The sequence below is a fragment of the Orbicella franksi genome, chromosome 8, assembly GCF_964199315.1.
Source record: "Orbicella franksi chromosome 8, jaOrbFran1.1, whole genome shotgun sequence".
Classification (NCBI taxonomy): Eukaryota; Metazoa; Cnidaria; class Anthozoa; order Scleractinia; family Merulinidae; genus Orbicella; species Orbicella franksi.
Window position 1 is genome coordinate 24,495,070 of NC_138152.1, and position 23,041 is coordinate 24,518,110.

At 38.7% G+C, this 23,041-nt stretch overlaps 1 protein-coding gene across 1 annotated transcript; it reads left to right on the forward strand.

The window, feature by feature from the left end:
- The first annotated feature begins 2 nt into the window (after positions 1-2).
- LOC145495831 (zygotic DNA replication licensing factor mcm3-like) lies at positions 3-18,550 on the forward strand. Its single transcript, XM_081475416.1, has 26 exons — positions 3-170; positions 671-783; positions 895-934; positions 1,151-1,233; positions 1,355-1,440; positions 1,677-1,807; positions 2,467-2,541; positions 3,780-3,863; positions 3,991-4,070; positions 6,314-6,419; positions 7,168-7,298; positions 7,639-7,695; positions 8,045-8,142; positions 8,272-8,345; positions 8,728-8,862; positions 9,421-9,510; positions 9,902-9,986; positions 10,676-10,802; positions 11,309-11,369; positions 12,025-12,114; positions 12,767-12,856; positions 13,233-13,283; positions 14,321-14,439; positions 15,099-15,211; positions 16,327-16,432; positions 17,680-18,550. Exons 1-26 carry the CDS (start codon positions 102-104, stop codon positions 17,870-17,872), a joined length of 2,487 nt encoding a protein of 828 aa, XP_081331542.1. The 5' UTR covers positions 3-101; the 3' UTR covers positions 17,873-18,550.
- Positions 18,551-23,041: the final 4,491 nt, after the last annotated feature.

Sequence of the window (23,041 nt, forward strand, 5' to 3'; positions counted from 1 at the left end):
AAATCTGATCACGTGGTTAAACAGTTTGCTGTGCGGAACCTTCGAACGAGCGACCTCGAGTGTTTAATAGCTTGTGCTCTGGTCAAATTGCTACGTTAAAAATGGCTTTGGACAATGAACAATATCTACGACAACTTCAGAGAGAGTACCTTGATTTCTTGGACGACGATGTGAGTAGATTTGCAGGTCTTTTTGGATGAAATCACGCTTTGATTTAGGTATAATGAACCTCGCTCGCTCGCTCGCACATGTTGTAAGCAATAGAACTTAAAATTTTCTCATTCATTCGGCTTTTTCGATTGCTATCTTTCAACCGCAAACAAATATGCTTGTTTCTAGCGATCTTTGGTTTTGTGTTCTAATGCTGGTAGACTGTTTAACGGAACACACTCCAAATTAAAGCTCCGAAATCACATGTTGAGTTTCCCGGGAAATTTTATGCTTGTACATATGCTTATTAATTATATTCTGTACAGTTCGAATTCTTAAGATCAAGAAACTTTTTGATCTAATTCACATGATTTTAGACTTAACTTTCTCGACCTTTGATGATTTTATGGATATTTGATAATCAGTTCCTCAGAATGTGAGATTATGAAGAGTTTAGATGGCTTTTTTTATAATAATTTTTGCCCTAGAATTTTGTAAGCTGACCGTATTTTGCCTTTAGGAGGACCAAGGAATATATCATGGCAAAGTTCGTGACATGATAAGCAAGAATGAATGCAGATTGATTGTAAACATCAATGATTTGAGGAGGAAAAATGAGAAAAGAGCTGTTGAGTAAGTATGGGTTAATTCCCACCCTACCCGGTAACTTCTCTTACTCCTACGAGACCCTTAATATCAGAACAGGCTATGTTATTATTAAAATTCACTTTCTTGTTTCCTCAGGATTCTTAACAATGCCTTTGAGGAGCTGATCGCTTTTCAGGTATTTCATAATACTTATTCATGAATGGTACTGCTTTTAATAAATAAATAATAATGATATTGAATACTTATTATGCTTATCCCAGTTATCTGTACAGAATACTTTTACTCTGGCTGTAGAACACATGTATCTTGTTAAAATTTATCATTTTTAGTTTAAAGCTGATATACATGTAATATTTTCAATTTAACTGAGAAAAAAATCTTTGTTTCTTAGAATGCTTTAAAGGAATTCGTAAGCTCTGCTGATACAGCTTACGGCAAGAAACATGAGGAGTTCTTTATTGGATTTGATGGGAGGTAAAATCATCTGTGTTAATTTTTTGTTAATGGTTAAATAATTTATTATTTTTAGTCAATTATTATAATTTATCATGGAGGTATACCTCTCCCTGACGATAAAATGTGTTTTTTTTTTCAGCTTTGGGGCTAAGCATGTGACACCCAGGTCACTTTCGGCTCATTTTATCGGAAACATGGTTTGTGTGGAGGGAATTGTAACCAAATGTAAGTCAAGTACTGTTGAATTTATTGTCTGGAATGGAGTTTTTAAGCTATAACACTTTTTTTATCTTTTGGATACTGCCACCTAATCCACATGTTATTTGCAAATGGATAACTTGCTTGCTCTGTCATGATTTTTTTTACTCTGAGGTGACTACACGTAGCTTTCTTTGGCCATGCACTCCCTTCTTCCACTCACATTGAGGACACTTGCTCAGTATGTTATTATTGTTTGTTAGGTTCCCTTGTAAGGCCAAAGGTTGTGCGTAGTGTTCATTACTGCCCACAGACCAAGAAAACATTGGTTCGAAGATACACAGATCTCACGTCCCTCGATGCTTTCCCAACTAGTTCAGTTTATCCCACAAAGGTAACTCTTGTATTTGGTGTAAATCTTTATTACGTAATTTTTGTTATAATATTGACAGTTTACTGTCCATGTGTCACAAAACCATTCTTTCTTTTGATGTTACTAACTTAAGGAATTCATGGGTGTCTTGTGTCACTCGAGAGGAGTGGATAGGGTATCCTGTGTCATTGAAGTGTGTAACGATATCCATATTGATTGATTCGCTTCCGGTTTAAGTTTCATGAATGACATTGCCATGGTAATGGTTCAGACCATCCTTTCCGTTTTTTGACTTGTCAGCTGTAGTCGAGAGGGTAGATTAAACACAGCAGTTTGTGTCTCCAGTTCTGGTCGATTCTTCTCTGTTCTGCATACGAACAACGTTACAAAGTGAGGTGGCCCATGTCACTGGATAGGATTTCTCAGCTTTGTTGCAGTTACTTGTCACCTATGTTGATAATAAAAGTTTTTATATATGCATACAGTGTAAAGAGAATGGCATATTTGTTCGGTCGAAATCAGAAACTACCAGTTCCTGGGTAGGGATTTTCAACATTGCTGTAGCCTTTTGTGAGTTTTACTTTGAAGTAAAGTGCACATGTTGCTACCAACTCAGGGCCAGTATCTAAAACCAGACTGTGATGCACTGAGTTGTTACTAAGGACTTCTTCTCACTGTAGGATGAAGATGGTAACCCTCTTGAAACTGAGTATGGCTTATCGACGTACAAAGATCATCAGACATTTACAATTCAGGTAACAACTTTTTAATTTGTCATTTTCTTGGAAATGGGAAATCCATCTTGTAGAGAGTGCTGGTTTAGCAGGATGATGCTTACATGTATATGAAAACTACACCTTACAGCTGCTATTGCTGGTCACATTTTAAAAGCATCAGCTTACCAGATCGTGTGTGCTAAAGGTATCCGCAGTCGAGTGTTGATCGATACTCTTGATCGATACCCTTGATCGACATCTTGATCACTACTCGATCAACATCCAAATTGATACTTGGTCAGCACTCTATCGACACTTGATCAACAGTCCGTTGATGGTTGGCTGAGTGTCGACAAACTCATATCAATCGATCAAAAATTAGGCCACTCTCGACCGACTGTCGACCAAGATGTCGATGGAGCGTCATTCGAGTGTCAACCAAGGTGTCAATGGAGTGTCAATTGAGTATCGATTGAGGGTTGATCGAGGGTATTGAGCGAGGGTATCGATCAAGGATATCAATCAACATTGACCAGGGATGCGTTCAGTACACATGAACACATAATCCAGCTTACCCTTGAAGCAGACCCGATCAACAAAGTACAGCCAGATTTTAAAACTGGTCAGTAAGGTAGATCAGTGGAGTGCCACCAGAATGAAATTGCGTGTGGCATCAGTCATGTAAGAGTTCATGTGCTCAACATTGGATTGAGAAGAGTAATTTTTCATTGGCCGAGTGAAACGAAATAAGTGAAAAATGTTTCTCTTACACACCACTGAGGCCTGGGTATAGGTCATGTGACATGGGGTGGGTAGTTGTTTTTGTTGCATCTGCCATTGCCGACTTTCCCGCCCACCCACCCAAAGATTTTAAGTTTTTATACAATACCAGTATAATGTACAAACCTTGCAGTTTTTTCGTTATCTCCGGTCTTTAACGTAATGCTACTTGTATTAGTTTTTTTTTTTTTTGCGATAAAGGTCAGGCGGCAGTGGTCAGCTTAATATGGCTACCAGTGGTGTGTGAGAAGTTTGGGTTTGTGTCTGTGTTGAAACCCAGTTACTGTCAAACGGTTAAGGCTATGTGACAAAATGCATCCGGTGGGTAGGGTTGTAGGAATGGGGAGGAAGAAGTTCCTATGATGGAATAGCATTCCATCCAGTTACTGTGAGGGGCAAGTGCCAGTACTGATGAGATACTAGCTCCAGTGATGAACCCTGTGATAAAGCAGACATTCTCTACCTACTGATAAAAATCTACCTTTTGTCTCTTCCAGGAAATGCCTGAAAAAGCCCCAGCGGGACAGCTTCCTCGTTCTGTGGACATCATATCTGATAACGACCTGGTAGATAAATGCAAGGTACATTGGGAAGTTATTAATTTATAGATTGGTTGCTATTAATTGATATTAAAATTTCCTAATAAATCTTGATGAGTAGGTTATATGGTTTAAGTCTGAGCAAGGTTGTCTTGGCTTTCTCTTGTAGCCTGGTGATAGAGTGCAAGTTATTGGAATGTATCGCTGCCTTCCCTCCAAACGGTCTGGATTTACCCCAGGAACGTTCAGGTAATTATTATAATCATGATTGCTAGCCATACAAGATTATTTACTAATAATTAAATTATTCAAATTTTGTGTTTGTGGCACTTGAAGACACAACATGTTACAAGGCATTTTAAGCAATCATATAAAAATAATGAAGATCTTCAAGTCTGAACCTTTGACTGATTCACAGCCTGGTTTGTTAATTATTACTAGCTTTGAAATGCTGGACTGGCAACAGTATTGAGCTATGCCTTGTGAGAGACTAATAAGATTAAGAGATTTCCAAGATGTATGCTGCTTGGAAAAGTCTCTACTCATTTGATAAAATAGTTGACTTGCCTTTGGTTCACTTGCTGGTTAGAAAAATACTTTGAATCAGGGACTCTTTTTAGTTTATGAATCTCCATATAACTACATAACACTATTTCATTTTAGAATAAAGCTACTCCCCTTCTGTCATGAATGCCGTTCTCATCTTGACGTTTCCGAAGTGTCTGTGAAGAGGATTTAGATAAAGTTTGAACGACTAGTAGATTTGTCGAGGAAAAGGTTGTTGTTATTCATCGTGGTAGATGCAATAATAAAGTGTATTATCGTTTGTCTCACGATGTAGTCACTTGAGATGTAGATCGCGACGTTTTGACTGCTTACTGCTAGTCTTCTTCAGGCGATAAGGTCGACTGATTGCACGGTATCATTTATATCACAAAGGCCGGCTGTGATTGGTGCATTTCGATCCTCCTATTGTTCCATTGTTCCGGCGAGTAGCTGTTCCCTCAGTGGTCCGCTGTTGTACCATTCTCCTGTTGTTGTGTTTCTTGATCGTGGGTATCCATGCTTCAGGAATTTCAATTCCACTGTCCCTGTTGATGTTGTTAGGGTGAAGTCTTTTGTGAATAGCTTCCTTGACCCTACGTGTGTACCAGTGAGGATCTCGATCAATGAGAAAGGCGATCGAGAACAACAACAAGATCGCCTTTCTCGACACGTCAGTTTACAGAGAACCTCATGGCCGCCTTACCACCAGTGTCTAAAGGAAACCAACACATACTGATCAGTACCTAGCGTATGATTCACACCACCCTCAGTCAGTAAAGCGCGGTATTGTGAAGTGTCTGTATGACCGGGCTAAACGTCTCGTCACCAAACCATCAGTAATCGCTGGAGAGAAGAAACATCTGTCATCTGTACTTGTTTCTAATGGATATCCCTCCTCTTTTGTACAGAAGATTGCAAAGGCACGAACAACCCCAAGAAGAGAGCCTGTCGCGGAATTTAAATCCACCGCCGTTTTACCTTATGTCCAAGGAGTTTTGGAGTCTCTCCGCCGCTGCCTAGAACAACAAGGCATTCGCACCGTTTTTAAGTCCGACACGACACTTCGGTCACACTTAGTGCGACCAAAGGACACCGTCAACCTGGCTAAACAAGATGGTGTTGTCTACAGGATTCCCTGTGAGTGCGGCAAAGTCTACATCGGTGAAACAGGGAGATCTATGCAGGAGAGGATCAAAGAACACGACAGGGATATACGACTCGCCCGTACCCAGACCTCCGCCATTTCTGAACATACCCACGAGACCGGCCACTATCCTATCTGGAATGAGGTCAAGTTTATTGATCGAGATCCTCACTGGTACACACGTAGGGTCAAGGAAGCTATTCACATAAGACTTCACCCTAACAACATCAACAGGGACAGTGGAATTGAAATTCCTGAAGCATGGATACCCACGATCAAGAAACACAACAACAGGAGAACGGTACAACAGCGGACCACTGAGGGAACAGCTACTCGCCGGAACAATGGAACAATAGGAGGATCGAAATGCACCAATCACAGCCGACCTTTGTGATATAAATGATACCGTACAATCAGTCGACCTTATCGCCTGAAGAAGACTAGCAGTAAGCAGTCGAAACGTCGCGATCTACATCTCAAGTGACTACATCGTGAGACAAACGATAATACACTTTATTATTGACTAGTAGATTTCTACTAAAGCAATTAGATTATTTGCTCTCGATTTCTATGTGTGATAGTTGACGAGGGCTGGACGCCCTCATCAACTATCAGACAATAGAAATTTCAAGCTCATAATCTAATTGCTTAATAGAATCTTTTCAGCTCTCAAACCAAAGAATTAACACATCTATAGCATATATTATTTTTTGAGTTTATGTAAACTCTGTTTTAAAGCTCAAACAATGCTGTGGCATTGCTATGCATTACTTTGATTTTGTTTTGTTTCCCTTTTTTGCAGAACGGTTCTTATTGCAAATCACATCCACGTAATGAGTAAGGAAATTGCTCCAAATCTCTCCGCTAGTGATGTATCTAACATCAAGAAATTCAGCCGTCGCAAGAAGGTACAGCATTATTGCAGTTATTGTATGATTTTGTTATTGCTACTAGCTGTGGCAAACCTTTAACAGAAGAACTCTACTTTTGTTACTGTCTACTCCTTACATTTTATGGTCCTTGAGTGACCTTTGTATCCAACCAAATGGCTTAATGCAAAATGTTGCACCAGCTACCGGTGAAATTCACTGACTGAGAAAGAGGTGATCGCCGGCTGGAATGATTTTGGCAGGCCATCACTTGGTAAAGGACATACATGTACTTGTAATCATTCAATATCTGAACCATATCGAACCAGCTAAATGAAAAGTTTGGAATAAATTCCTGACTATCTTGAGTATTGGTGGCACTAAAATGAGTAAAGTAATTGAAATAAAATCTTGTTTGAGCACTTTTTTAGGGTGTTCTCCTTCTGTGCACTGTGTCCACCATCTTGTAAACATAAAGCTTGGTAGCCCTTGAGCAAAATGGTGACCGGTTCAATGAAAATCCTAGCCAGGAGACTATATTCTTAGCTTTTTTTTTTTTAATTTTATTTGGTTTTTGCCATTTAAAAGACATAATTACAATACAGTACAAAAAATAAAATAACAATAGAGTGACTGTATTGTTACTATTTTCTTAGCTACAACCCTGATGTTGCTGAACTCTAAAAGCCACTTAGCTTTCTCTCATGAGGAGAAACCTTGCTAGAAAAGTGATCAACCTTGAACTCAGAGGCCAGTTATGTATTTCTCAAATATGTTTCCTTAATAGGACGTGTTTGAAAGCCTCGCCCAGTCATTAGCACCATCAATTCACGGACATGAGTACATCAAGAGAGCGGTGTTGTGTCTACTGTTAGGTGGAACAGAGAAAGTCCTGGAAAATGGAACAAGGCTTAGAGGGTAGGTGTATTCTGACATTATTAAATAGATATTTCCCCATTCAATGAATGGAAGTAACTTTCAAACTTTAATTTGCTCTTAGACTAAAATGTGTGCACCATCTGTTGAACATCAGGGTAGCAGGCAAAATACCCCCATTCCCTGACTCCTGCCTCCCTACCTCATTCTGCCTTTCTTGGACCTCTCTCCCCACTCGCCAGCCCACTGCCTGCCTTCCCACCTGCCCTCCTCCTCACCTGCCTGCCACCCTGCCTTCTCACCTCCCACCCTTTTCTTGCTTGGTTCCTTGAAAGCTTATTTTTACTAAGAAAATGTCCTATCGCATTTTTTTTTTTTTCAGTGACATTAATGTTCTACTGATTGGTGATCCATCTACTGCTAAGTCTCAGATGCTAAGGTAAGGAGATCTGACCTTTGGTTTTGTTTGGTTTACAGTTTACAGGCCTTTTCATTTGGCAGTGCTTTATTTAAATTCATTGATTGGTTCATTCAATTGATCTTTACTGATTCTTCCATTCATCCTTCCTTCCTTTCATGTAGAAGACCATATTCACTTAAGAAATAAAAGCATGAATGTGAACAGTCAAAGGATTATCTTTATGAATGAGAAAGCTAATTATGATGATCCTAATCAACCAATTTGTTCAGTTTCAACATTTTTGATGAAAAGTCCTGTAAATGTCTCTTACATTTCACTTGTTCTCAGCTTACGTTTTTGATTAAAAAAAGAAACTTACACCTCCTAGGTATGTCCTACACTCTGCCCCTCGTGCCATTCCAACCACTGGGCGGGGCTCATCAGGCGTTGGTTTGACTGCCGCTGTTACTACAGACCCTGAGACAGGTAAAGAGCTTTCAATTAATTTATAAAAGTCTTTTATGCTTAATAAATCTGACTAGCCAGGTAGTTTTGATAACAAATAAATTACTAACTAACTGCGTGTAATATTTATTAAATAAATGTGTTTTTTAGGGGAGCGTCGCTTAGAAGCAGGAGCCATGGTGCTTGCTGACAGGGGAGTGGTCTGTATTGATGAATTTGACAAGGTAAAACTAGCTTATCAGCAGTGGTTGAAATTTTGATTAAGAATTAAATTCAGCAAGGTGAAATTTGTAAATCACAAAGAAATATGAGACATGTAAGAAATAAGGTGTTAAAGGTGACAGGAATTTTCAAAATCAAGTTTGACAAATACATGAAAAGTGTCATTGAAGCGTTAAGAATTGGAGGGGCTTACATGTAGATTCACACTGTAATCACACTCAACTGTAATATTAATGAGTTCTTATTTCAACATGGAGCGGCTAAATAAGAGTATTTCTTGAAACCAACCAAATGTTCAGCAACTCTTACTATACTGTCTGGCTGTGCTTGGCCTGCCTGCTTAGCCTCTGGTCCATTTGATCATATCAGTATTCTTTCTTTTAGATGAGTGATCTTGATCGTACTGCCATACATGAGGTTATGGAACAAGGAAGAGTCACTATTTCCAAGGCTGGAATTCATGCCAAGCTTAATGCTCGCTGCTCGGTTTTAGCAGCTGCTAACCCAGTTTATGGCAGGGTAAGAGGCAGCTACTCCTAGTGATTGTAATCCTTTTGTCGTGGATAACAGGCAGACAGACAGATTTGGGCAGGCAGACAGTCAGAATGACAGACACACAGTAAGACACACAGACTGACTGCAGACAGACTGACTGATTGACAGACAGACAGACAGGGAGGGTAAGAAGCCGCTATTCCTTGTTGTTGTCATTCCTTTTTTTGTAGATAACAGAGAGACAGATCTAGACAGACAGACGGCAGAATGACAGACAAACATGCAGTAAGACACAGACAGATGGACTGACCGATTGACTGACAGACAAACAGACAAACAGACAGACAAACTTTAGGGGTGGACAGATGGATGGATGCATGGATGGATAGATAGATGGACGGATGGGTAAACTGACACTTAAACGAACAAACAAGATGCAATGAATAAGCCAAGCCTGTACATGTTGTTGAAAAATCGTGTTTTAAGCCTGTTTCTATTATTTTGTGCAATAGAGGACAAAAAGCGATCATTGTACTTTTATAATGTTTTGCTTCACCTTTCTTTTTGCCTTCATCAATGCAGTATGACGAGTATAAGAACCCCATGGACAACATCGGAATGCAGGACTCTTTGCTGTCACGTTTTGATCTGCTGTTTATTGTACTTGATCAAGTGAGTCAAGCTTGACTGATTAGTGAAATCATATTATTTACCATCTTATGTCTGCAGTCTGTGTGAGTTCTTTGAACAATTTTGAACTGGTAAGGTTGAACCCCCTCCCTGGGTGGGTGGAGGGGGGAGGGCAGGGATTTTTTTGCCAGTTCTTAAAGGGTGTAGATTATTTTTATATTTACGTTGTTAATATTTGTAACGAGGCTGAGTACATTAATTTCATAGTGTTCTGATACTGTACAAGACAGTATATTATTGTCATTTGGTTAGCTTGAATTAAAAGCCTTGAAAGGTCCAGAGCTGTTGGTTTGTCTGTTCCTTAAGCTTAGACTAATTGACTAGTAAAAAGAGAATTACTTACACAAACAAACTTGTTTGACGTTACAAATAGATGGACCCTGACAATGATCGCAAAATCTCTGAGCATGTCCTACGGATGCACAGATACAGAAAACCAGGGGAACAAGAAGGGGAAGGTGAGCAGAGGCTCAACATTGAAATTCTCCTCATGGCCTCTTGTAATTTTTCTGTAATTTGCCACAGGAGAATTTGCTTTTTGATCTATACTTTCTTCCCTGAAAAATTTGTGAGAGAAATTGGAGGAAAGAATTACTTGTAGTAATTATACCAATTAATGATTATTGTTAATAAGAATTTTTTCAAGTCAAAGTGAAGGCATGATCAGGTTTGCAAATCATGGATTTATGTTTGGTAATAATTAGTCTGATCTGAAAATTTGACTTTCATGACAATTCCTTGCTGAATCAGTAAAATAAAAAGACCTTGAGCAAAACATTTGAAGAATTGTAGCAAGGAAAATAAACCATGTTTCCAAATATTTATTTTAAAAACACAACTGGGAAACATATTGTAAACATCTTCGATGAAAATAGTGGTCCTTTGAAGGCAACTTTGTAATGCTCTCAAGGTTATTGACAACTTAAGTTCTTAAATCATTGTCATTTGCTTATTTTATAAGGGAGCAGGGGTGGCACAGTTGTGAGAGTGCTCGCCTTTCACCATTGTGGCCTGGGTTTTTCTCCCCCATGAAAAACCAACATCTCCAAATTCCAATTCGACCAGGACAGAGGACCTGCATGAAAACCAGCTAAGGCCGATGTGGCTTCCTGTCTAAATATTATAATTATTTTAATTTATTTATTAGCCTTACCGTTTGGAGTGACAACAGAGACACTGGCCACACAGGACCCTGACAGAGAGGACGAGGAGACAGACACACCCATTTTTGAGAAGCATGATGCAATGTTGCATGGACAGCGAAAGGATTGCAAGTAAGCTGAAAAGATGTGATTAAGTCCGAGGGTTCCATGTACATGTGTTGGCCTGTCATTTGTATTCCAGCCTCCTTAGAAGGAAGCCACATCTGGGCTCCCCAGATTCAGTTAGTTGTCATGGAGGAATAAAGCACGTAGCTTCCCATTCGTATGCACTACTTGTTCTGTGCCATTTGCACCAGCCAACACATGTATATTCCTTGTGGGCTGAAGCCAAAAGATACCTTTTTGATGTGTAAGTAAGATCTGAAGTAACTTTCTCTGGTTACCCGAACCCTGTTATAAACTTTGTGAGTTGTTGAACTTTTAAATACTCTTGATGTTTATATGATACCCTGATAGCAATAGGGAACAAAACGAAGCTAGAAACAAATTGAACAATTTGAATAAAAATTAATACAGTTTGGTATTGACAGTTACACCAGTATGTTATTCACCAATAGCAAACGCTGAGAAGAGGTAAGTAACAAAATATGAACTTCTATTTTCCAATTTATTTTTAGAGAGAGATATGTGTCTATGGCGTTCATGAAGAAGTACATCCATGTTGCCAAGAGCATTAAGGTCAGTATATATGCTTATTCTTCAATCCCAACAAATAAACTGTACAATATAAAGAGAAAATGAAAGAAAAAAATTATACATCTCGTTAAGGAGTTATATGGTGGAGTAGCTATGAAATGAATTGAGCTGCGACGTACAAGACCCAGTGAAACGGTGAAAGAGTGAATAAAATTTCAAGGACAAATGACTTTCAGTTTGAGGTCACATACAAATGGGTTATTGACCAAGCTTGTATGGTCAAGATGGGTGGATATTGGTTCTTTTTTGTGTGTGTGTTTATGGACCGAGACAGAGTCGAGGTCCATAAATACACAAAAAAAGAATGAGGCTAATATCCAGCCTTCTTGACCAAACAAGCTTGGCCAATTATAATTTAAAGGATTTATTATATGGAAAAGGGATACTATATTTTTGCAGGAAACAGCAGGTAATCCTGAGGGGGCAATTTAATGCTGTCTTGCCAACTCAGGTAGCGGTTCATCCTGCCCGCTCACAGACCTAGCCATATAATAAAGTTACTAGGTAACTTCAAAAGAGAGTGACCATTTTCAAGACCACATAATTTCTGAGTGACCGCCATTCTTAGTTAATAAGTGGTTAATGGTCATGTATAGCTGTTTCATTTCTTGATTCTTTCTTTCTGAATTGCATATAGCCTTGCTTGACTAAAGAAGCTGCAGACAAGATCTCGAAAAGCTACTCTACACTCAGAGATCAGGAAAATGTTGGAAATGAAAAAGCTAAGGTGTGGTCAAGACAAAGTCTGTTCAGTATTTTTAACACAGTTGCAAGTAAGATTTAGAGCTGCATTATAATGACATCTAGCTTGTGATCAAGCTCACTTTTCGTCACATGTGCGAACTGCAAAAGACGAATCACAGCAAACGAGGCTAGTCAGTAAAGTGGGCAAGTTTGTGTACAGGCTATATGTTGTAACAAACTTTACATATTCTGTACACAAGCTTAGCTACTTGTGTTGTAAAATTGTTTGCCATGAAAAAGTATAGGCGTTAAGAGCTATTTAGATTTACTGTTTTGAAATAACTTCTTTGTCACCTTGTATATCTTTTCTTTTAACTGGCTGCCTGGCATTTTTAACTCTTAGGTTATTTTGGGTAGCCAGCTCCAGGCTTTTAGCCAGATGGCCGTCCAGGTGTCCTGTTGACAGCCACTTTTTAAAGAAAATTGTTTTATTTTCCATATGTTACTTTGGAAATTGTTTATTTTAGCAGACCTTATAGCGCATTTTGGACTGCCACTTTTCAAATCCTGACTAAAACCCTGGCCAGCACCCTTATCATTTGTTTAATCTATAACAATTTTATTAAATTATTTCTAACTCTGGAGTGAAATAACAATATTGTTGTTGTTGTACTACTCTTTATTTTTGTTTATAGACTATGCCTGTTACTGCCCGTACCCTGGAGACAATGATCCGTTTGGCAACTGCTCATGCCAAGGCAAGAATGAGCAAAGTTATTGAAGAGGTAAATACCTTTTGTTAATTACATTATACAAATTTGAGACATTTTGTATTGGACGAAACTGTGGAAGATAACCCCATCCAAGCATTTTAGTGGCCTGAACTTTTTAAAAAAAATTTCTGTCCCAATTGACAAATGGGTGGATGTCGTTCAGTATGTTATTGATGAAAGGACGAAATTTGGCTTATTCTTATTACACACACGACAGAGGACTATGCCAAACCACGTGACCTACACCCCTGCATACTAGCACCCAGCCTCCCAGACAGGTGAGAACAATGTTCACCTGATTCTTGCCATAACCTTAATCTGCAGCGAATGACACTTTACTTCCACTAAAAAGGAAAACTGTAGATTTTAATTTTTGATTACGTTGTAGAACGATGCTGATGCTGCTATTGATATGGTGTCATTTGCGTATTTCCACAAGGTAAGTTTTTTTGTGGTCAATATAATGACAATAATTATTGTAGTAATGTGTCATTAGAGGGTTTGCTAGCAAGCAATGTCGGTTAGATATTGGTAAATTGCCAAAAAAAAACGCTGCAATTGTCAGAGAAACGTAGTCTTGAGTTATTTGAGTAACAAAAATTAGACGTGACGATCAAGTTTTACATGAAAATCACCAACTGAGCTCTGAATGCTAAAATTTCGACAAAGTACTGAATACTGCCGATCAAACCCTGACTTCATTTAACAGCCTGCAAATAGAAAATGTTGTAAGACAGTATTTATTGCTAAATAGGTGAATAATAGACAATAGAGGTTCATAGAGTCAGAATATTTCCTTGTTTGCATCTCTTTAAAATTTTTTGAGACCAAATTTTGTTGCCTTGTTGCTGTTCTCAGGGAGGGCATTGTCTTGTAGTTCCAGAATGTCTGAGAACACAGGCAAAATGCGACATCACACCGGCCATTTTGTTTTTGCTTTGTTCACGCATTGTCCACTTGGTAGGGGGTGGACAATGTCGATGAGCCTGGGATAGTGAACCAATCGAAATGATGCACCCTATAGGCACATCTTTGCTTACCTCACTGTTTACATTTTTCCTGAAGGAATCACGTTAGACACGAACTGAGTACGAACGTTTAGAGCGCTTGTGAAACTTAGTAATTGTTAAAATATCTGGCTCTTTGGGTGTAATATTCGAGGAGAAATTAGCTTCAAAAAACTGCAAAATTTCTCTGTCGCAAAAAGCTTTAATTAGCTCATATTCTTTGTAAAATTTGGAGTTTTTAAACCCACGTCGCACAAAAAGTATGCAATAGATCGGGCTCAAATTCCTTGAGACAGTTAATCGTGCTGTGCCCTTTCAATATTCAGAATTAATGTTTTTGTAGCTCTGTCAGAAACTGTATCGCTGTGCTAATGAGACAAATACTGTAAACAAAGATTCTCCTATTGTTTCCTTATTCCAAGGCCTCCTTAGCCATCAATTTAATATTTTGCTTTTTTGTTTTCCTCAGGTGGAAAAGAGGGAAAAGAACAAGAGGAAGAAAGATTCTGAAGAAGATTCTGGCGAAGAAGAGGAGGAAGAAGATTTGGAAAGCCAAACAAGCCAATCACAACAGAGGACAGCCAAGACGTAAGATAAAATGATATAGAATAGTTATAATTATGATTTTCGGAAGATTTCCGACCATTTTCCGAAGACTTCCAGAAAATTGTTCACAGCTTGTGAGAACACTTTGAAACCGTACACGTAGATTTCTTATCATTCCTCAACGTTAAACATATATTTAAAGGTTTTCACAACATCATCGACATTTTCACAGGAAAGGATCGTCGTTACGCAATAGATCCTTGTAATCAAGTTCACAAAGTTAACTGAATGGAAAGCGTTTTCACATTTATGTACATGGACTCTTGTCTGTTTAAGGTTAGTTCACACTAGCGACACAACGACATAAGAAGGAAATTATGTTGTGATGTTTGTAGTATGAACATCCTAACGTAAGACATAATAGCAAGATAACAACATGAACTTAACATCTTAAGGGGGGAAAACAGATCTTTTCCTGAAGGGAATATGTCATTATGTCGTTATTTCGTTTATGTAGTTATGTCGCTAGAATGAAACAGGCTTTAGACTTTTAATGCGTTCACGCCTCTACGATCCCTCGAGATTGACAACTTGTCAGCGATCGTAATGAGTCCGTGAAGATTGTTATGTGAAGAGTTGTCACTTCAACATGTCCCAGGTATTTCTTGTTCAGTTTCTATTCCAATTTTCGTGTTTTTCAGCAAAACGAGCAAGTCGCAAGCTAAGAAACAAAAAGTCGCAAAGAAACCGAGAGGTGAAAAAGGGGCTGACCCTTACGATTTTGAAAGCGATGAAGGAGAACAAGATACAGGATGTAAGTTCGAAAACAACGTAAATGGGGACTTTGTTTGTTTGGTTGGTTTGTTGTTGTTGTTGTTGTTTATTTTTCTTTCTTTTGTTTGTGTGTTTGTTTTGCCATTTTTTTCTTGTTTTCTTTTTTTTTTTTTCCAAGTAGACCTTTCAATCCTGTCAGAAAAAAAGGCCTTATAAGGACTAATAGTGAGACCTTTCGATTCAAATCAAGTTTTCAGCGAAATGCTAACCAAAAATAAACGCGATCGTAAAAACTTCATTTCTAGTTGCTCAAAAGGCCTGTTTTGGCTTGGCTTGATGGCTTGGCTTTTTTGGCTTGTTGACTTGGTGGGATAGCGGAAGGAATTTACGTTTGTAAAATGTTTGGGCCTATCATTAAAGGGAGTTTGAATCTGGATAAGAATCACTGTTATGTGTGGACATGAATACCACAGGGTGAAACTCTCTGATTATGACGCTCAGAAAGAAAACATACGATGCAATCATACGTGTAGTTGCACTCCCCCAACTACACGACAGCAAAATTGGCGTCTCGTCGGCTACTATCCACTCCAGCGCGATCGAAAACGTTTATCGTGCAGAGTGCAGATCAGTCTTCTGTTCACTTGCGACTGTAACGTTGAAAACCTTACCTTATCATGCAAAAACTGTTTTCTGATTTTTACATTGCACGATTCAGTTTCTTCCCGAAATATCAACGTAGCCCTCTGTTGTTGGAACAAAGAAACCCTTACCCTTTTCTAGACCATAATCAGCTTGATTTTGTAACCCTATTATAGTCTAGGCACCAAATACCCCTACTCTATCCCAGACTAGCTGTTTTCCATGCAGAAACTTTGTCACTATCGTAGTCCAACGTGCGCTAGTTAAACCAGTATCTTACAAAGTCACTTTCGAGTTTCATTTTCGGCTATAACCCCGCATGAAGAACCCTGTTTTTGGCTTTGTAAATTATGCCCTCTTCTAGACCAAAACTGTCTGATTTCTATACCCTCTCCCAGACTAAACTGCCTGAAAACCATACCCTTTACAGCGACACATGCCGATATAGCTTACATAGGGGAGTACCCCCCCCCCCTGGACCTCTAACTATTTTGCTTTCTTGTACATGTTTAGCCGTTGTTGAGAAGATGAAACGCCGTCGATCCGCCAAGACAAGTGACTCTGAAGAAGCCATGGACACAACAGAAGACAAATCTCCTGTTACTCTTTCTGCTGACAGGTAAACCACACAGTGCCAAGCCCAAAATACAGATTATCTTTACTTTCACCCTGTTCTTCTTTGAATGTTTGTTCTGCGCATTTGACAGTATCTTCTAAGTTTATTATATATGCTTTGTTATTATTTAAGGCAATTTGTTGGTCTCTTCTTTCAAATAAATTTTGTTTTTAATACGAATAACAAGAACAAGTAATGATAGTTATATTGTAAAGAAAAATAAAATGGTTTCTTTCAGAACTTAGAAGTCAAGAATAGGCCACTTTCGGTATATCAATATTCTAACATGGCTTCGAGGCTTTCAGGACAAAATTCTATATTAGGTGGAGCTTTCTTTGTATCCAAGTCTCTTTCGGGAATTGAAAGACAAAAGAAAGTTAGAAATTTGTAGTTTTGTCCTGAAAGTCTCGGAGCCACGTTCGAATATTGATATATCAAACGTGACCTATTGCCCACGTTACTCATTTAGGAAAATGGTGACCCGCGTTGACATCTATCTGCTTATCCCTCTTCAGAAGCGATAAGCCAAATTTTATTGTGACAAACACATGAGCTATGAAAAAATATTCAACCATTTGTTTTCATATATCTGTCATTGGAATATTTACAGCAAAACGCACAAAGTCATGTAGGGTGTTTTATAAAGTTTAGCCTTAATAATGTAAGATTGTTTGTCATTGGCTACCATCTTGAATAGCCCATTGCAAAAACGTGAGAGGACTGGGATAGAGTATGGTTGTTTTCCGTTTGTTTGAAAAATCTAAGATATTCAAATGAAAGATCAACTAAATTTGAGAGTCTTAAGCAAGAATAGAAGTATTTAGAGGAGGAGAATGGCAAAATGATAGCTCTTCAAATATCACCTAAAATGGAGAGTTTGTATGGATTGGGTAGACGGGCCACAAAATTTTAAGGGTTTGTAGGGAATTTTGCAACTTTTGCAAGGCTCCCATTTGGACACTTTTCCGCTGAAAACTCTCAAACTTGACTGGGTAGCTTTTCATTCAGTAACATTTCGGTTGAAATGTTAAGATTTTCAATCTAATCAATATAAGAAACTCGTCCCAGTCCTCTCACGTTTTTCTTTAATGGGCTATTCTTAATATTCCGTAATCATAGCCATTCTTGTTTTTCCCTTTATTTTTACCTCTATAATGTTTTTCTTCCTTAAACAATATTCTAAGATTTACTTCAATTGCAGGGGGTTGAACGGGTTTTGTTAAAACTGCTTACATGTTCGTGTTTTCCAGACTCGCTGAATTCAAAGCAGCCTTGTCAGGAGCCTTCTCATCAGCGCATACCCAGACGTTACCTCTGTCCACCGTCAAGGACTCAGTGAGGCGTGACAAGACTTTCAGTGATGAAGAAATCGACTCTGCGTTACAAGTCATGCAAGATGCCAATCACATAATGGTAGCAGATGAAAATGTGTTTCTTATCTAAAAATCTGCTCTCAACAAAGACCATACATGGTCTGTTGTCAACCATGCATATTGTGCATTTGTTTAAATTCCTTCTGTAATCTTACGTATAGTTGGGTTGAGTGCGTAAAAATGTGCAATTGTACAGGTAGTTGTTAACTTGACTAGTTTGTCACGTAAAACGTTTGCATCGACATGACACTTCATTGAAATTGTTTGAAGTGGATTCCACTTTATTAATAGCTTAGATATACTTAGCGTGGTCGTTTTCAAAACTTTCTCGTCATGGTAGTTTAGATATAGTAAACGTTTTTGGTGAAAGGAAAAAAATCTCTGCTCTAATTGCTAAATATGAGCAAAGTTGTTGTCTTGTTCGAAATCTGGCTCGCTCTTCTTTGAGAAGAATTTCACTGCCTGTTTTGTGATGCAAGAAGTCCTGTCATGGCAGGTTTTTTTGAGATAGGGGAATTTGCTCGTTAAAACGGAGAAGTCGTTTCTATAGAGAGCTTTATTCGTGAAAATGCTTGCTTCATACGTTGAAGATTTGTTCAATATTTCCGAACTAGTGGTTATCGCTGATTGCTGTGGATATTGTACCGTTGTCATGGATTGTTCATTGTATGTCCTAAACTTCTGAATTAGCTTATTGTTGTATTGATGTCCATTTGTAATAAATAAAGTTACTTAGGGTTGTAACTTAGCGAAGACAATTTATTCAAGACTCTTTTGAATGTATAATATGAAGTAAACTGGAGGTGTTGCAGTCTTTAATGTCGTTGGGTTCTGAGGTTCTGTGTCGAGTCTAACTTGAAAACACAACACTCTTTTTATTGTACGTATTTATGCTATGTTTAAAATTGTTTGGACCTAGCTTTCGTATAATTTTAAAAAAGCCACAATTTCTGCCTGGGTGTTACGAAGTCTGTTTATTCAACGCCATTTTCCTCTGCCTGAAATGCTCCAAACACTGTTCTGTCTGTTCTGTTGTGTTTGAATGCCCAATCAATTTTTCCATGGTTTTAAATTCAGAACTCCGACTGCTCCAGTTGTCATTGTCCATGTAATGTTAAAAGGTGGAAACTGGTTTATCTAATTAAATTTCTTAGACTCAAAGTGTTAATTATCCCAAACGTTTCGTAAAAATACTATTGTTTGATTATAACAAACACGGCTGTCGCCAGCAAATTTTCTCTTACAACAGTACAATTGTGCAGTATTGTACGTGCATGCACCTACTGTGGGATAACAAGTCTATTTGAAAGGCTTGCTCCGATAGTATTTTTTCACTTCTCGTTTTAAATTCTCTTCCACAAGAACAGAAGAAGAATTCAAAGTTTCGCAATGGACAAGACAACGGACCATTACCGAACTGACTGGGGAAAATGGGCAAGTTAAGGCGTGGAGAAATGACTGTGATATCGACTGTGTTGATGAAAGCATACTGTTTGACGGCGACAAAACTGACCTCGAGGTATCCAGAGATCACACAGGGTTGGAAGGAAATTCAAGACGACAACGAAACAAAAAAGCGATAACGAACGGGACAAGACTTCATCTTTCCAAACAAAACTATTTCTGGTTGTTGAAGGAGTCACAGTTCGTCACCTCGCTTAGACAAGACTCAACGCCAGGTCTCAAGCATGTTCCTTGTTTGGAATGTATTTCAGAACAAGATGAGTTAAGGTCTAACGATGGACGCGAAGGCCTGAACGAAAAAGTCAAATTGCCAAGTATCGTTACTCGCCAATTATCATTACTTAATCGAACCAAACTAAACCAAGAGACAAAGCCAGGAGCATGGCCGCGGAAATATCTTTGCCACCTTTAACGAGAAAGCGTTTGCCTGCTAAACGCTAAAACGCTGTTGTAAATAACTCGAGTGCGTTGCCCTTGTTAAGAAATTCAGGGTTAGTAAACATTACAAATGATTGCGACGGCCAACTCGTCTGCCCAGCTGAGCCGTTTAGGGCAAATTCTCTACCCAAGGTGACGAACTATTCCGATGGTTTGACGAGGGGAGGCCGACGTGACATTAACTCTATTTCGTGGCTTACGAAGAGAAGTCGTCAAAAGACTCGGGCGTTGCGAAAGAAATACGACGGACTTGCCTCTCCGATCAATTATTGTAGATCTTTTAATAAGAGATAAATGCCGAGGAAGGGTTTACCATTGCTGGAAAACTGTACTGTGTTGCAGTTTATGCTAATTTTTTATTGAAAAAAGTGCGAATTTTGTTGTCAATTAGGCGTCTCTCTTTTACCTTTTGATACAGGGAGAGAGGGTATGATAGAAAGTTACTACGATTCAGTTTTTCATTCTATGCTCTCAGTATGCTTGCGTTATTGACCAATCCGTATCCAGCGTTGAAGTTCCGGTTTCTTTAGGGGTGAGTTCTATGGCTTTGTGCAACAGCTGTGAACAGTATGTTGTCCTCTCAGGAACAACTCCCTTGGAAAAAACTATTCCCTGCAATTACACCTTCAAAACCACCTCCATCTTCGATGTTAAAAATACTTTCCAAAACTTTGTGATGAATATTGGAGTACCCAATATTTTAAAACTGTCACTAATCACATTTTTCACCTTCCACTTTGAACAGCTGGTCATGTAAGAAAAACTAGGAAGTCGAAAATGCGCCAAAGCAAGAATATTTCTTGCTTTCAATTAGCAAATTTGAACTATTGTAGAGCTACTTTTGTATGTTGTGGGAATTACAGCGCTTCGTTTTTGTTTTGATAACGTTTCATCGAATTCTTGTGGTATTCTAACATTTTTTAAAAATCTAGTAATCCAAGATGGCGGATGAAAGTAGGCGACTGTTTTGGACATTGTTTATCACGTGGTATGACGTCATCATTTCAGTGCTGCTTACGTCAAAGAAAATATTTTTGACCCGCTATTTACCTTATGGGGGAGGGGGGCGGAGGAACTGTGCCCCGCACCGTTCGTTTTACATCAAAAAAGCCAGGTCTGAATCGGGTAAGAATTTCCCTCACTGTCATTCGGGAGAGTGCAAAACTGATGAACAATAATAAACAATCAATGGTAAATCACTTAGCTATTTGCGCCTTTCATCTTTGAGGTGTTCAAAAGAAAAATGATGAAATAGGCTTTGAAAAATTCTAAACGGTTTTTTTCATAGCAATTTAAAATTCACATATTGCTCAGCCACTCGAAATGCTTAGAGAAATATGCAGGCTAGGAATCTACGTTCGTGCCAAACGTGTAACGTGACTTCAGTGATATGTACATCAACAACGGGTCTCTTTAACAATTCTGCAATTAAAAGGTGCCAAATAAAGTAGTTTACAGCTAATAACAGTTACAAGACAGCGAGACAAGGTAGTAAACCGACAGTTACTGTGCTCCAAAAACTTGCTACTTAATTATTACGACGTTTGCAATTAAGGGCGTGGTTTGTTAACAAGTAATGTCAAATAGCCATTTAAATTCGGTGAAGCTAAGTACGAAGACTAAGTTAAAAAGTTCCTGAACTCGGAGGAATAATGAGTTTTCGGTTTGTAAACGAAGAAGAAAACGAAGCAGACATTTTTAAATAGGAAACAGATGAAGACAAAATTACCTCTAGGAAGGAAGTGATTATTCTAGGTGGAAAGGTGTTGTGCAGTGAAGTTTATTCTTTACTGACAAAGAGTCCGGAAGAACTTCACCACATCGAAGTTCAAACAGACGTGAACAGATTTACCGATGCATTTAAAGATGGCGACCTTGGTTTCACTGGACACAAGTTGAAAAAGGCACTTTCTTTTGCACATGGTGAGAAACAGAGAAGAAAGCGAGACAACATGGAAAAGCAGTCCAGCTGTGGGAAGAGCAAGGAACATGAAAGAGACCCTAGTTTGGGCAAAGGAGAACACAGTGAACTATCTGTATTAACAGAAAGCTTCGACACACTGACCAGTGCTGACTATCTACGCGGCAAAACTAGATTCCCATCCATTTACCAGGAATCCAAATCCCTATTAAAACGGAAACAAGGAGAGCGTAAATTAGAGACCAGAACGAAAGAATTCCTACCGTCCTTGAACAGGACGGTAAATTTGAAGGAGAAGATTGTTAGACAAACCAAAAGGGTCGACAAATCTTTAGCTTTGATTCACAAGCAAGGAATCACAACTATGAAGGCACCCCCGCTATCCCCGGAATTTTCAAATAGTAGTTTACCCTCCACGCTAAGTCCAGAGAAGATCGATACAGCTTTTTCCAAAGCGTCTCCAAGCATACTACGGAAAAAGCCATCGAGGAGTCATGAGGATGATTTATCGCCTTTGAAGAGGAGACCGACTCCATTTCCTAGTGTATGGAGCGAAGATCGGTTTTTCATGATCAGTATCGGAAGTAATGTAATGAGCGAGAAAGCTAAAACGTATATTGTTAAAGAAGATCCAGAGTAAAGTTAAGGTAACCTGGATGTTTACCTAACTGATAAATGGAAAAATTGGGCATTGTGGTCGCTTAATTCCAGTTGTAAAGTATGATAACATTGTTCCCCAAATGGTGAAAGAAAAGCATTTGTCCTGTTTTGGATATCTATCTCATGTGCTTTTTTTCCCTCGTAGTATCAGGGAATTTTTCTGTTTCTTTTCTGAAATTATGCATTTGCCTACTCAGTAAGCTTCAGTAATTTTTAAAAGAGTATTTTCCATATCATCACTTCAGTTTCAGAGCGGAAAAGCTGCGCAGTTTTCTGCGCATCTCAAGCCGTACTTACGAGCTCAGGTAATAATGCGGGCTGTAATGGTGGAAAGAACGGTGGACTGGGAATTAATTCATGGTAGGACTTGGGTTTGGCTTGCGGTTAGCATTTATATACTGTGTTTGCTTGCGATTAGCTTTTATTTGCCGCTGTTTGCTTGCGGTTAGCATTTATTTACTGCCGTTTCCTGGCGGTTAGCATTTATATACTATGTTTGCTTGCGATTAGCATTTATTTACTGCTATTTCCTGGCGGTTAGCATTTATTTACTGCTATTTCCTGGCGGTTAGCATTTATATACTGTGTTTGCTTGCGGTTAGCATTTATATACTGTGTTTGCTCGCGATTAGCATTTACTGCTGTTTGCTTGCGGTTAGCATTTATTTACTGCTATTCCCTGGCGGTTAGCATTTATATACTGGGTTTGCTTGCGATTAGCATTTATTTACTGCTGTTTGCTTGCGGTTAGCATTT

What these genes read in the sequence shown, in the direction of transcription:
- LOC145495831 (XM_081475416.1), top strand. Translation starts at nt 102, where the DNA reads ATGGCTTTGGACAATGAACAATATCTACGACAACTTCAGAGAGAGTAC. An exon ending in ACCTGGTAGATAAATGCAAG is followed by an intron (nt 3,864 to 3,990) that starts GTACATTGGGAA and finishes TTTCTCTTGTAG; the next exon opens with CCTGGTGATAGAGTGCAAGT. An exon ending in TTGGAAATGAAAAAGCTAAG is followed by an intron (nt 12,115 to 12,766) that starts GTGTGGTCAAGA and finishes TTTTGTTTATAG; the next exon opens with ACTATGCCTGTTACTGCCCG.